General features: G+C 25.1%; 5 protein-coding genes across 10 annotated transcripts; 3 read left to right on the top strand and 2 right to left on the bottom strand.

Annotated features, from left to right (window-relative positions):
- Positions 1–1270: 1270 nt before the first annotated feature.
- LOC122858199 (transcription elongation factor 1 homolog) lies at positions 1271–2142 on the top strand. The gene is made up of 3 exons (XM_044160936.1): positions 1271–1500; positions 1658–1781; positions 1881–2142. Exons 2-3 carry the CDS (start codon positions 1666–1668, stop codon positions 2011–2013), a joined length of 249 nt encoding a protein of 82 aa, XP_044016871.1. The 5' UTR covers positions 1271–1500; positions 1658–1665; the 3' UTR covers positions 2014–2142.
- Positions 2143–2656: 514 nt separating this feature from the next.
- LOC122858178 (ADP-ribosylation factor 2) lies at positions 2657–3959 on the top strand. Its single transcript, XM_044160911.1, has one exon. The coding sequence runs from the start codon at positions 2970–2972 to the stop codon at positions 3510–3512; it is 543 nt and encodes a 180-aa protein (XP_044016846.1). The 5' UTR covers positions 2657–2969; the 3' UTR covers positions 3513–3959.
- A 152-nt stretch (positions 3960–4111) lies between these two features.
- On the bottom strand, positions 4112–8369 carry LOC122858062 (E3 ubiquitin-protein ligase ZNF598). The gene is made up of 4 exons (XM_044160733.1): positions 8229–8369; positions 7598–7759; positions 7464–7507; positions 4112–7299 (listed from the first exon to the last, which is right to left on the bottom strand). Exon 4 carries the CDS (start codon positions 7093–7095, stop codon positions 4252–4254), a length of 2844 nt encoding a protein of 947 aa, XP_044016668.1. The 5' UTR covers positions 7096–7299; positions 7464–7507; positions 7598–7759; positions 8229–8369; the 3' UTR covers positions 4112–4251.
- Positions 8370–8403: 34 nt separating this feature from the next.
- LOC122858110 (malonyl-CoA decarboxylase, mitochondrial-like) lies at positions 8404–10599 on the top strand (the record flags this gene model as incomplete). Its single annotated transcript, XM_044160800.1, has 9 exons — positions 8404–8824; positions 8897–9037; positions 9111–9251; positions 9318–9470; positions 9523–9676; positions 9736–9869; positions 9929–10064; positions 10122–10334; positions 10391–10599. Coding segments are annotated over exons 1-9 (1488 nt in total), but the record flags the coding sequence as incomplete, so codon positions are not given.
- A 61-nt stretch (positions 10600–10660) lies between these two features.
- Positions 10661–14997, bottom strand: LOC122858114 (CCR4-NOT transcription complex subunit 2). Of its 6 annotated transcripts, none has more exons than XM_044160806.1 (8): positions 14163–14997; positions 12656–13081; positions 12281–12510; positions 11891–12133; positions 11557–11818; positions 11377–11484; positions 11062–11290; positions 10661–10782 (listed from the first exon to the last, which is right to left on the bottom strand). In XM_044160806.1, exons 2-7 carry the CDS (start codon positions 13051–13053, stop codon positions 11068–11070), a joined length of 1464 nt encoding a protein of 487 aa, XP_044016741.1. In that variant the 5' UTR covers positions 13054–13081; positions 14163–14997; the 3' UTR covers positions 10661–10782; positions 11062–11067. The 6 variants fall into 6 exon arrangements, with proteins under 6 accessions (XP_044016741.1, XP_044016744.1, XP_044016742.1 ...); XM_044160809.1 differs by having other exon boundaries at positions 12329–12510; positions 14163–14844; XM_044160807.1 differs by having other exon boundaries at positions 12656–13090; positions 14163–14842.
- Between the last annotated feature and the right edge of the window lie 191 nt (positions 14998–15188).

Genomic DNA, 15188 nt, shown 5'->3' on the forward strand with positions numbered 1-15188 from the left:
TATCAATTTATTTTAATCAATTATAATTGAATGAACCAACCACTATTTAGAATATTTTTATCATGACAATAATATACCAACAATTTAATATTATAAGTTACACCAAAAAAAATAAATTTACTTGTAACGCTTTTAGTCAATTAAATTGAAAAAATTATTTATTCAATAAATATTCTAAATTAATTTTAAAATTATTATTTATTCCGATGAGTTTTAGCAACAACTAGAACCAAAACAACTTTTGTGTTTATATTTTATACACTCGGTGACACGAGCTTAAAAAAAAGGGGAAGAAAAATATTTTCGCGTTTACTGTCACACACACATAACAGGGAGAAAAAAAAAAAAAAAAAAAATATTAAATATTAAATGAAAACAATGGACTTTCCAGGAAAATATGAGATTATTTTACAGAAAAAAAAAAAAGAATAAAGATATGACTTTCTAAATACTATGTTAACAAATTATATGAAAAAATTAAAAACAAAATGGTTCATTGGAATTAATATTATTATTTAATCAACCATAAATAAAAATTAATTATTAATTAATTATTTTGTGATGGCAGCTTGGCATTGTTGCCCTGAGAGTTTTGTTTTAATCAAATAAATTTTCAATTATTTATGACGATTTGTTAAAAACATTTAATTGTTCAATCAACAATAATTAATTATTAATATAACACCAATGGATTTTTTAAACAAAAACAAATCTTGTAAATTATCGTTCGTACTATTGAGGGGGTTAAATTAATGATGTTTTTTTTTTTTTTTCTTTAGGTATTGCACAACAGATAAATAATAAATAATTGAAAAATTGTTTAAAGTTATTTATTTTGCTTATATAAATTAAACTTTTTTTTTGTCACGTTGTTCAACGGTTTATCTGACTTTATCTGATTTTATTGTCTTTTACATTGAGTGTAGTTGGCAATCACGGTCGCTAGGATAGCACATGCTCGTTATAAAAAGCGCGACTCTTCAACGCTTGCGCGTTATCACAAACAATAATTTAAAAAAAATTCAAAATTTAATTACATAAAAAAAAAAAAACAAAAAAAACAACATTATTATAAATATACTTACTGATAAATAATATCCTATATTTTAAAATGATGATTATACAACTTTATGTACAACTCGGTAGATAAAAAAAAATTACCTTATCGATATAATGGGTATAAAGAAAAAAAAAGATTACTTTTTCCATTTATCATCATTTGAACACACACAACCGCGACGTTGCAAAGTCGGCACAAGTCGGCAGTCTCACAAGCGCCCTCATGATTCAGCGACACATACCGTCCCATCTGAAATACCCAAGTTCGGTCTCCTGTTCTCTAGTTTTCACCGTTCTATATATATTTTCCAATTTCCAATTTCCATAAGCTGATGTAAGCTTCATTGTGCCAAATTATATTTATTTTTTATTATCTTTATTTTGTTATTTTTGAATGATTAATAATTAATTAAATCAAGCTAATTACATATCAAATACAAGGTAAGAATTAATTAACAACAATTAAACAAATCAAAATATCGTTTGTGTTTTATTTTAAAATGGCGGCCTGTTTTGATTGTTGATTGTTTATTTATAAAAAAAATATACCCTACACATAGCAACAATGAGCTAAATAAAATATTTATTGTTATTTCAGGTTAAAAAATGGGAAGAAAAAAGAGTAAAAGACAAGCACCAGTTAAAAGAAAGGCTATTGAACCTTTGGATACTCAATTTAATTGTCCTTTTTGTAATCATGAAAAATCATGTGAGGTTAAAATGTAATAATTTTATTTGTTTATTATTTTTTGCTAATAATTAATTAAACGATTATTTAATACATGTAGATAATTTTATTTTATTTGTTTTATTATTGACAGGGATAAACAAAGAAAAACAGCAAGAATAAGTTGTCGAGTATGTATGGAGGATTATCAAACATCTGTCAATGTTTTATCTGATCCTTTGGATGTTTATAATGATTGGATTGATGCGTGTGATGCTGCTAATTAATATTCATCTTGTTTTATATCGGCCAAAACAGCTTCAAGTATTTAATAAATTAATTAACAAGTTAAAAATAAACGACAACAACAACAACACAAATGAGACTGTTACAAAATTTATCATCAATGTACAATTTTTTGTAATTAAAAAAATCATCAACAAAGTTGATGATTTTATTATTTTTTTTTCTTTTCATCATGTGATAACATTTAAACAAAGTTGTTATCTAAAATTAATAATATCAACAAGTGTGAACTCAATTTTCTTATGTTTAAATTTAAAAAAAAAATTATGTTTAATAAATTTTTGCAATAAAAAATAAATAAAGTAATTTTCTATAATATAATTAATCTTTTTCTTTGAAAAATATTTCACTTGATTAATTAATCATACAAATTGTTTATTTTTTTTTTTTCCAAGAGTTGATAAAGCAGATGATCATGATGACACTTGAATTAAACCGCCAATCCGCCATTTTTAATTATCATCTCTTCTTTTTTTTTTTTCCACATCATCGAATAGCTTTATGTAGCTTCATGTGTGTATGCCTATTTTTTTTTTTTTTCTATTTGCATTGGTGACAAATGTACAAGTGACGTTAACCAAAAAAAAAGAAAGAAATTTACTGAAATTTACTCCAAAAAAAAAAAAAAAAACTACAACGCAAAAAAAAAAACAATAAAATTTATTTATTGTATAAATATTAATTCAAAAAAATTAAACAAACAATTTGTATGAATTAAAAATAAAACAAAGTGAGAGAGATATTTAATATACGTTGGCGGTGTTGCTGCTGATATATTTGGGTTAGAAACATTTCTATCGCAGTCGTCATCACATTGTAGAAAAAAAAAAAAAAATTCACCTGACGTGGATTATTTTAACATAAATAAATAAGAAAGAGAGAAAGAAAGATATATACAAATAATTAAATAAATATATCTAAAGTAAAAAAATAAATAATGGGATTGACTGTGAGTAGTTTATTTACAAAATTATTTGGTAAAAAGCAAATGAGAATATTGATGGTTGGACTTGATGCTGCCGGTAAAACAACAATATTATATAAATTAAAACTTGGTGAAATAGTAACAACAATACCAACAATTGGATTTAATGTTGAAACTGTTGAATATAAAAACATATGTTTTACTGTTTGGGATGTTGGTGGTCAAGATAAAATAAGACCATTATGGAGACATTATTTTCAAAATACCCAAGGTCTTATTTATGTTGTTGATAGTAATGACAGAGATCGTATATCTGAAGCACGTCGTGAACTTGATAATATGCTTAAAGAAGATGAATTAAGAGATGCTGTATTACTTGTATTTGCTAATAAACAAGATCTTCCAAATGCAATGACAGCTGCTGAATTAACTGATAAACTTGGTCTCAATGAATTACGAGGACGTTATTGGTACATCCAGAGTACCTGTGCAACACAAGGTCAAGGACTTTATGAGGGACTTGATTGGTTAAGCAATGAACTTGCCAAAAAGTGATTTAATTATCATCAACATCATCATCATTATTTATATTATTATTATCAATGTACCAAGAATATATGTTTAATTATTATTATCACTTTTATTTTCATCTTCAAAAGTTTTTGCCCCTTTTTTTTTATCTCATATTCATTTGGTACATTTAATATGATATTAATGATAATATTGTAAGACTTATTTTATGGTCAATAAGGGAATTAATTATTAATAATATTTTTTTTTTGCTTTGTTTATGAAATAGTTAATAATATGTAATAATATAAATTATATTTACAAAAATATTAACTTTGTTTTTTAATTATATACTACTAATAATTAATGGCAACCTTGATACAATCTTTCATCATATTCCAAATGTAAATAATATTAAAAAATGAAAATAAATTTGAAAAAATTAAACAACTCATTGTTCGTTAGTATTTTTATATTTATTATTATTTTTATTGTACAAAAAAATTGGTACAACAGATATTACATATTGTAATATTAAGTGACTTAAATTTTTTTTTAATTATTAATGTTTATCGCAAAATTCAATGAACCCATAAACTGATTTCGTTATAATTTAAACATAATAACAATATTTACAGTTTAACAAATGGAAAAAAGAAAAAAAAAAAAATATATATTTCTTAATTTTATAATTTCGTTTTTATTAAACATAATAAACTCGTTATTTTTTTTTTTTAATGAAAAAATGATATTTAAATAATATATGATATATTTTATTTTGACATCATGTATTTTTACGAGGCCAATTATTGTTGGATGTTTGTGTACCAGTTGCTAAACCCAAAGCTGGAAAATCATGTTCCAATGTGTGACCTGATAAATGTGATACAATATCACTTTCACTTTTACATACTTGACCACAAATTGTACATAGTTCTAGTCCTTTAATTTGACCATTTGTTTCATGTTTATGTAAATTATATAGCTCACGTTGTTTATTTATATCTGGAAGTAATACCAATATTTCAGGAAATATTATTAAAAATTCACTTAAACCCATTTCCATACGACAACGTTTATAATAATCTTCAGCTGTACACATATCTTGACGAAATAAACCACTTAAATATCTAAATTCTTCAATGGCATCTTTTAGTTCTAATATACTACTTATTTTAGCAACTAAATTTTTATTACGTTGTTGAAAATCTGGTGGTGGTGAATATGTATATTTTTTATTATTTTTATCTGGTAATATTGGAAAATTTTGACCAGAACTATTTGTAAATGTTAAATTATTTTCATATTTTTGTGGACGTACAATACTATTTATTTTAACAGCAAAACCAGGTGGTGGTGGTGGTCTTGTTGTACTAAAACCAGGTGGTGGTTTTAATGGTGTTGATGTTTTTGGACTTCCTAAGGCTGGAAAATCATCAACAACATCATTATTTTTTTTCGATATATTATTTTTTAAATTATCTATTTTTAATTCTGAACGTTTTCTTGTTATATTTTTTGTACTATTATTATTATCTTGTAAATCAGTATTATCTGTTGGCTTTTTTTTATCATCATTTTTTTTTTCTATTATTTTTGATACAACAGATTCATTACTACTTGAATTATTGCTTGTTAGTGTTGTTGTTTTAGTTTTTTTCTTTTTTTTCTTTTTAGAATTATCATTTGTAACATTATTTTTTGTATTTTTAACAACTGCTGCTGCTGCTGCTGCTGCTGTTACTGATGATGATGACGATGATGATGATGGAGAAGGTGGTGCATCATTTTTTTGTATTTTAGTTATTGTATTATTATTAGTTGTTGTTACTGATAATGTTGATGATTTTTTTTTATCTTTAGCTGTTTTTGGTAAACTTGGAAATGCTTCAGATATTGAATTATTAAATTTTGGTGGTGTTTGAATGATTTTTTTACTTTGTTGTACAACAGATGGTTTAACACATGTTACTTTTGTCCATTGTCCTGTATTTTGTGTTGTTGAATGTGTTGAATTTTTAGCTGATGTACAATTACCACCAAGTGCTGGAAAATCATCAGTTTTTTTTGATAATTGAGCAACTGGTTTGAGCGTTGGTCTTGATAATCTTGTTGTTATATTATTACCATTTGTTTTATGATTAACTTGAATTGATACATTTGGTGATGATGAAGTTTGTATAACACTTGAACTTGTTTTATTATTATTGTTGTTGTTGTTATTATTTTTGGTGATATTGTTATTGTTGTTATTATTACTACTACTACCACCACCACTACTGCTACTACTACTATAAACATTTAAATTAACAATATTTGATAGACCAGAATTAGATCCATTATCAGATGATCCAAGTGCTGGAAAATTTTCATTATTTATTGAAAGTTTTTGTGATCCAAATGATCCTCTTATTGTTAAATTACCACCACGTCCTCCTTTACTTTTTGTATGACTAAAATTAACTGGTCCTGTTGTTGTTGATGAGGATGATGCTGCTGCTGCTGCATTACCAAGTGATGGAAATTCTTGGGTACTTTGTACATCTGGTTGTTTCATTGATGAAGCTGATGGCATTTCAGATTCATGTAAATATGATGAATCACCATCTGTAGTATCATAATAATCTCTTGTATTATTATTACGTGAATTATATGATGATGATGATGGTGATGATAATGTTTGATTATTATTGTTTGATTGTTGATGACCACGACGATTATTACGATTATTATCACCACGTGGTGCAAGTGTAAATTCAAGTTCTAATGTTCTTGCTTGTTTTGCAGCAGCTTTACCCATAAATTTACTATGTACTGATGATTTATGAGCTTTTAAATCAATATCACTACGGAAGACACTTGTAAATTTTTCATCAGCACATGGTCCCTCTTCACATAAATAATGTTCTTTACTAAAATGATCTCTTAAATAATCATATGAATTGTAATATTGATGAAGACCATCAGCATCACAAAAATGACAAAATAAATGATCACGTCGTAAATGACGAAATAATTCATCATTATCCATATATCTACATTCACAAAATTCACATAATGGATGACCTCTGTGACTTTTATCATCTTTATCACCTTTTCTACGATGTAATCCTAAATCAAATCTTGTATAACAACGTCTTTCATTTGTAAATATTTTAAGATTATCAACACAAAGATCACAATAATGTAAATCATGTTCACGTCTCATGTGATCTTTTAAACCAGTAAATGCACCAAATAACTTTTTATTGCCTTTACAAATTGGACATATGTGTGATAATAAACGTGTAAATTTTTCTTGTATATAAGTATTATCAAAAAATATATTATAACGTGTATCTAGTAGATTACCTTTTATAATATCACGAAATGGTTTTATTTTTTTAATAAATACAACTTTTGGTAAATCTTGACGACATATGGGACATTCATTTTGGCGGCAAAGTACACGCATTCTTGTACTGCATTCATAGCATACAGGATGTTCGCACATTCCAATACTATAAATTTCAACATTTTTATAACAAACAACACATGTGCCATTGTTGTTGTTGTTGTTGTTATTATTATTATCATCATTATTATTGATGCTGCTGGTGTTGCTGCTTGTTTCACGTTCTTCAGACATTGTTATATATTTTTTATTTAAAAAAATTGATGATAATTTTGTAGGTCAATTGTTGTTTCAAAAACAATAATCTATTTATTCATCAACAATTAATTTCAATTGTCATATAAATAATGATCTTATTTATTATTTTTCCACGTTTGTTTGAGTATTTTATTTTGTTGTTTTTTATTTTTTTAATTGAGGTTATTTTTACAAGTAAACCTGAAATAATAAATTAATTTTTTTTTGTGTTATTTATATTAGTGTAATGTAAAATAAAAATATTTTATCAATAGATAATTTTGTTATTGGATAGTGTAAATTAATTTACATTGAGGAAATAATTTATGATGAAATAATTCACGTATTATTAATAATTGACTCACCTATTAATTAATTTTACTTCGACAAATCAGCTGATAATTAATGGCTAGACAAAAATTATGATTTATTAGGACATTTTTTTTTTTTTTTATGGCCAAACGAAAATAGCACTTGGTAATAATTAAGATGAAATTACCCAACAGATGTTTTATAACAGTATCCTTTTTAGTTATTCAAACAAGGTTAACAAGATAAGACTATTATAAATTCTTTTTATTCTTTTTTTTCCTCCTGCTAAAGGGAAAGTCAGTGGTCGGTCGTGTGGTGATTGGAGTGCTGTAACTTTTGGTGCATGGTTCTGAAAAAAAAAAAGAAAAAAAAAAAAGTGAGTGTCAATCTAAGATTAGGTTGTAAAAATTTTTTAAAATGGCTGAAGAGAGAGAGCGAAATATAGGGAGAGAAAAAATAATCGAAAAATTTCCCTATAACTATTTTTCGAATTTAAATAATGTAAAATTAATAAAACAAATTTATTTGTTAAAATAATTGTTAATTATATTTATTTATTATAAATTATAATAATAAATAAAATTTAGTTTTTTTTAATTAATAAAATAAGCACAATTGTGTTATTAATTTTTTGTTTAGTTATATTTAATGTAGTTAAGTTGGTTTTCATGGTTTTTTTTTTTATTTCAATTGTTGATTAGATAATTGTTGTTATTAAGTTAATTATTAAAATTTAATATACAATGAGATTGGCATTTAAACTAATCTAATTTAAAAAATAGATGAATAAATTTGTAATTGACAAATGTTTTGTTTACCTATTGATTGTATTGTTTATTTGTTCTGGGTCGACCATCTTTGATGAATTTTAATTGCAAACACGTGTGACGTGGCCTGTTGTTATTTAATATTTCTATTTAAACGCACTGTCATCAATGATTCCCAAATGATGAGAGACTGACAGGTGTGTGAAAGTCTGTACAAGTCTCAGCCAGTCTATGCAGGTCTATGCATCATTATCTTAATCCTTAAAAGACATAAACAAAACACTTCCAACATTGTTAAAATTAAATTTCGTGTTTATTTTTTCTTTTGCCGTAGCTTTATCTATTTTTTTCCAATTTATTATCAACAATTTCCAAGCTAGGTGATCTCCCAGAATTTCTATAGAAATTCATTATTTCTTGAGAGAAAAAATAATTAAAAAATGACATTGAGAAGAGCTTGCACAAGATTAATTAATTTAACATTAAAAAATAATGATAAATTTAAAAGAAAAATATTTTTACAATCAAACAAGTGTTTAATTTACAACAATGATAGTAAAAATTACACAATGTCTTCATCAACAAAACATGATTTCGATGAAATATTTAAATTTAAAGATACAAATATGAGCAATTGGATTGTTGAGGTTTATTAATTAATTAAATTATATAATTTAATTTATCATAAATTTATTAAATATTAATTTTAACTATTTCAGAGTAAAGTTTATAATTTATGTTGTACATACAAAACAATGTCACTAGATGATAGACAAAAATTTCTATGGTCATTAGCATTAAACTACTCAATGGATCATCAAAAAATTTGTATTCTTGCTGATAAATTATCAACCATTCCGGTATATTATTTATTCAAAAAAATAAATCATTATTAACAATTGATTTAATTGATAATTTATAAATTTTTTTTAGACTGATAATCAACGACAATTATTGTTGAAAGAAAGGTCATTAAAAAATGCATTAACACCTCAATATCATTGGCTATTTGTACTGATGGGAAGACTTGAAAATGGAGTTAAATTTTTAGTTGATTTACGAACAGATGTATTGGTAAATAATTAAATAATTTATCTTAAAAAATTTATAATTAATCATTATAATTTTTAATTTATTTAGAACTTATTATCTGGACAATTGGAAAATGATGAAGCTGTAATTATGCAACAGTTGAATTTAACTCTTCAAGATTTATTATTACTCTGGTTTAGTGTTGGATTTTTACATCTTGAACGTATAACTTGGCAAAGTTCATGTGACATGTTGCAAAAAGTAATGAGTATATGTTATTTATGTTATAAATAAATTTGATGATATCAATTAGATTTCAGATTATGAAGCTATACATCCAATTAGAAATTGGCTTGATTTAAAAAAAAGAGTTGGTCCATACAGAAGATGTTTTGTATTTACACATCCATCAATGCCTAGAGAACCTCTTGTTGTTCTTCATACAGCACTTTGTGATATAATACCAGGTTAATATTTTATTTATTAATTTAAAATTAAGTTATGTTTGTTGTACTTTTTGTTTTAGAAACTGTAAAAGGTATAGAAGAAGCAGAAAAACGAATAAAATCAAAAGATAAAATTCCATCTGATCAAATAAACACAAATGAAATTAAAGCAGCAATATTTTATTCAATTGTAGCAACGCAAAAAGGTCTTCAAGTATGTAATTCCATTGTAAATTAAATTAAAATTTTATTATTTATTCATTGATGATTCAGGGTATTGAACTTGGAAATTATTTAATCAAAGAAGTTGCTAAAAATGTTACCAGAGAATTTCCAATGATTGATAAATTATCAACTCTTTCACCGATTCCAAAATTTCGACAGTGGTTTCTTGATCAAGTTCGTCAAGGTAATATAATTTAGTAATTTAATTGACAATTATCAATTAATTGTTAATATTTTTTAGATCCAAAAAAAATATTTACAAAAGATGAATTGGATAATATTAGTAAACAATTTAGTAACAATGATTTATATAAAGAATTAAAAAAATTATTTAACAATTCACTGTGGCTTAATGACAATGACATAACGGGTATCATGAAAGAACCACTATTACGATCATGTGCTTGGTATTTATATCGCGAAAAAAGAAGAGGCTATGCATTAAATAATGTTGGTAAGTTTAAATTGTTGAAATTAGTTAATAATAAATTAATAAAAATTTATTTTTAGCTAATTTTCATCTAAGAAATGGAGCAGTTATGTGGCGTATTAATTGGATGGCTGATCCAACACCGCGAGGTGCTGAACATAGTTTTGGAATAATGGTTAATTATAGATATTATTTAGATGAAACTGAAAATAATAGTCGTAATTATATTGAAAATTCAATGATAAAAGCATCAGAAAATATTATTATGTTATCAAAAAATGCTGAAATATTAAAAAATTAATTTTTCTACATAAAATTATTCCAAGTTAATTAATAAAAATACCATTTACTTTTTTTTTTTTTTTTTTACTCTTTGAATGTAATGTTTTATTAAAGATTATTAAATTTGTTCATTTATACAATAGCTGGATACATCCAGCTTCACATACAGCACACTTATCTGCAGGCAAATCTGAAACAAGTTTAATTCTTGTTTTGATGTTTTTCAAATATATTGAAAAAAAAAAAAAAAAATTAATAGTAATATCATGTGTAAATATATTTTAATAACAAAGTAAAAAAATAATAATTATTAACATTTATCAAAAGCAGTCATACTGATTGTAATTTAGTTTGTTTTTGTTTTTTTTTTTTTTTAAATATTTGTACAGATTTACTTGCTTGTATTTAATTTTATTTAATTTCTTTTTGTTTATTAATTTTAAATTTAAATTTATAATTCTTAATTAACCTGTAGTCAAGGCTGAGGTTGTTGATACAAGGTTTGAGGAAGATGAGGTCTACTTTCCAATTTAGTATAATCCAAATGGAATTCCTTTGGTACTTTTCTCCAATTTTGTGCATCAAAATAAAAATAAGTACCACGCTCATACGTTGATGTTTTTTCAACCATTCCAAGTCCAGGTGCTTGCGTTATCCATACTTTTTCTTCCATATGATATCGCCATTCTCTGCTGTATCTATTATTTTAAATTAATTTATTAAATAGTATAACAAACAAGAGGCCTCTAATTATTTTAAAATAAATATTAATAATAATAATTACAGTTCAGCAGCAGCAGCTAATTGTAAGACATCTCCAACATTTGTATAAAACATATAAAATAAGAGATCATCTTTGTAACGATTGAGTTTTACAGGTGCCAACTTATCCCTGTAAATATAAATTAATTAATTACCATGTTAAACATCAGTACAAATAATTAATTGATTAATGACAGCTTACCTTATGGATGCGTTAATGAGATATTCTGGTGGTACATGAAAATCAATATCTTGCGGCCGACATGGTGTATCCGCCCAGGGGCCACCAAAATTTTGATAAAGATTTTCAGGTGAATTTAGATTGAGTCCTAATGCAGTCAAGTCTTGACCAAGTGCTAATGATACAAGATTTGGATCTGTTTCAGCTGCTCGAATAAATGTTAATAATCCTACCATACCAAATTGATCTTTGACCATGCTTGCAGGTATATTCGTTACTTTACCTTTAATATAAATATAAATATCAATTATTTTAAAGTTAATTAATATAAATTTTGTTTTATTTTATTATTTACCATCAGGTGATGTTTGTATTCCTCTTTTAGATGCTTGAGATTTATCTGTACCAGTTACTCTATTACTTTGTAATGCATCTTGTCCAATTTCTGGTCCAAGACCAACTGAAAGATTTTTTTCACCTGTTATATTATCACCAGGTGATGGACCATCTCTACTTTGTGTACCAGGTAATGCTGGAAAATCTTCTGAGCTCATTGTAAATTCACTTGTTTCCACCGTTGGTTGTTTAACCATACCAACTGCATCCAAATAACAAATTAACAAAGATCCATCATAATCAAATGTTATTCCAATAGTAATACCGAGAAAAATAATAAAAAAGAGAAAAAAAAAAAATACATATTAGTTTAATTTTGTAGTAAATAATGCCGAATAATAAAACAAACCGTAAGCTTGTTTTCCCGGCATGGGGCTAGGTTGAGGCATAGAATCACCCTGCTGTCCTCTGTTTGTTAACGAAGGAAATTCCGAAAGATCCAAGAGTGGAGGTGTACTCGTATCTCCGCCACCACTATTACCAAATACAGAATGATAACTATTTATCGCACCTTGAGATCCATAACTTCGACTTGGTGGTATTCCAAAGCTTCCCATACTCCCCATTGGATTTGAATTGCTGTAAATAAATGAATAAATAAATCAACTAATTTACATCAACAAAATACAACAACAACAACAAATGTTATTATTTTAGTTGCAATTGAAATAATAAGCAAGCAAATCAAGACAAAAATAAAGCCAAAAAAAAAAAAAAAACCAACCCAAGAGCAGGCATAGTACGTCTATCAGCAAAAGTTCTTTGAGTAAAGAGACCACCACCACCACCTCCTCTGCTTCCCATAGGCGAAAGCTGTTGTTGTTGTTGTTGCTGCTGTTGCTGTTGTTGTTGTTGCTGCTGTTGTTGTTGTTGTTGTTGTATTGGATGACCAACAGTTTGTGAGCCACCTCCAGATCCACCTGGATAAATGCTTGCTCCGACAATTGTCGAATTTGCTGTACTTGATGTACTTGATGATGAGCCTGAAAACATGCCTGATGTTGGTGTGACATGACCCATCAATGTTGATGAACTTAATCCTCCACTACTAGTACCACGTGAAGTTATTATACTAGTACTTCCTATACTCCTTGGTGGCTGTTCAAAATTCAGGTTGGCCATAGCCTCCTGACACTCTTATTTTAAATACCTGCTAAAGCTTTATTTAATTAATACATTTAAAAAATTAATATATCATTATGTTATTTATCATTTATAAAATAACATAAACATACTTTTATTTTTTTATTATTATTTCATAAGAAAATGCGTTGTTAATTATTTATCATTTTAAAAAATATTAACTTTATCAAACACACAAAAAATAATTTTAATTCCAAAAACAAAAAATTATTATTTATTTATTTATTGTAAATTTGTTTGTTTGTTTGTTGTTTATTTTTTTTTTCATTCAGTGCATTGCAAAACACGTACACACACACATAAAAAATAATAATAATTTAAAGAAAATAAAAAAAAAAAAAATTTATTACGCGGGATATGTTGGTTTGACAAGCACAGAGAGCAGTGATGAAAGATGATTGGAAACAAAGGTATATTTATAACCTATAAATTATGGTTGTACCTTGACAATGAAATATGCTATACTTTGTTTGTTGTATATCTTGATTTTAATATTTTTTAAATAATAACAGTATCATGATGATGAATTGATACATGCTTTACTCAAAAGCCAAAATATTAGTAAATGATATTCAAATTCATTTTTGACAAAAGAAAAAAAAAAAAACAAGATTAATAGTATTGTGTTGATTTAATCTTGAAATAAAATTTGCATTTAAATTTTAATTTTATGACAGATATTTAAATAATATTAATCAAAATTTAATTTTCATGACTGAGAATATTACAGAATAATATTTCTAATTAAAAAATTCATAATTTTAATTTTTTTTCTAATTTTATCACAAACAATAAAACAAATTTTTTTTTTTTTTTTTCTTTCAAACAATTGTTTACACACACATATGTTTATAAGGTTATAAATTGTAAATATTAAAAAATAAAATTCATCAATTAAAATATGATTAATTAATTAAAATATAAAATTACTATTTATTTATTTAATTAATTAATTCATTTTAAGGTACTATCATACGTCACAAAGTATAGCACATTTTATCATTCGAAATATATAGGTTATGCCCTAGAAAATATATATTTTTTTACGTCAAATATAAATAAACAAATTTATAAATAACAATAATTACCTAATTTATTTATTCCAGCTGTAAATGACACCACTTTTTTATTCTTTAATTTAAATACATTTTATAAATAATATACACAAGAAAAAAAAAGGCAAAAAAAAAAAATGAAAACCAATCACTTGTAGAAAAAATTGAGAAAAAAATAATGTTATAAATAATTTTATTGACTCAAAAAAAAATAAGCAATGTTTATGTGTATTTATTATTAATTTTTTAACTGGCACTATTTAGGCGGGTAATGCTTTTCACAATAACAGTTTATAATTGTCACAAAAATATACACAGTCACACTGATATCAAGGTTGACTGTAACATCATTGACACAATTAAGACTTAATACTGATACAATTTATGAAAAAAAAAAAAAATAATATAATATATTTTTTATATAAACATACACTTTTTATTTTTTATTTTCAATGTATTGTATATTAATGTAGGTATATATCACAAAATTGTAACAACACTAGAATCACAAAATTCTGCCATATTAGCAAACCTTTTTTTTTTCAACACAAAAAATATATATATATATTTTTTCTCTCAACAAAATCACTCAAATCAGCAACCCAAACGCCCGGTGCATACAAATATATACAATAGTACGAGAGAGAATGTGTTTTGTGTGTATTTTATCTTTCTTTTTTTTATTTATTTTTTTTGACCTTTATTTATAAATTATTTATTTATTAAAATTAAACAATTTATATATTATTTTTAAATACTAAATTTTATATATTATTTATTTAATAATAATCTAATTGTTAATTTTTTTTTATTATTGTTAAATAATGCCGTGAAAAAAATACTTTTTTAGCGTTTTTTTTTTTCATTAATTACGACTTTTTTTTTTTTTTTTTTGACAATTGGACCAATGAAACAGCGCTTGTGTGTCATTTTTTTTTTTTTCTTTTTTTTCTTTGTTTAATACATTGTTAATTTATATATTTTATCTCACTTTTTTCTCCTTTTGTTTAATCTACTTTTATTATTGATTGATAAAGCAGTAATCTACTATTACTATTG

This window comes from Aphidius gifuensis, linkage group LG5, assembly GCF_014905175.1.
Source record: "Aphidius gifuensis isolate YNYX2018 linkage group LG5, ASM1490517v1, whole genome shotgun sequence".
Taxonomy (NCBI): Eukaryota; Metazoa; Arthropoda; class Insecta; order Hymenoptera; family Braconidae; genus Aphidius; species Aphidius gifuensis.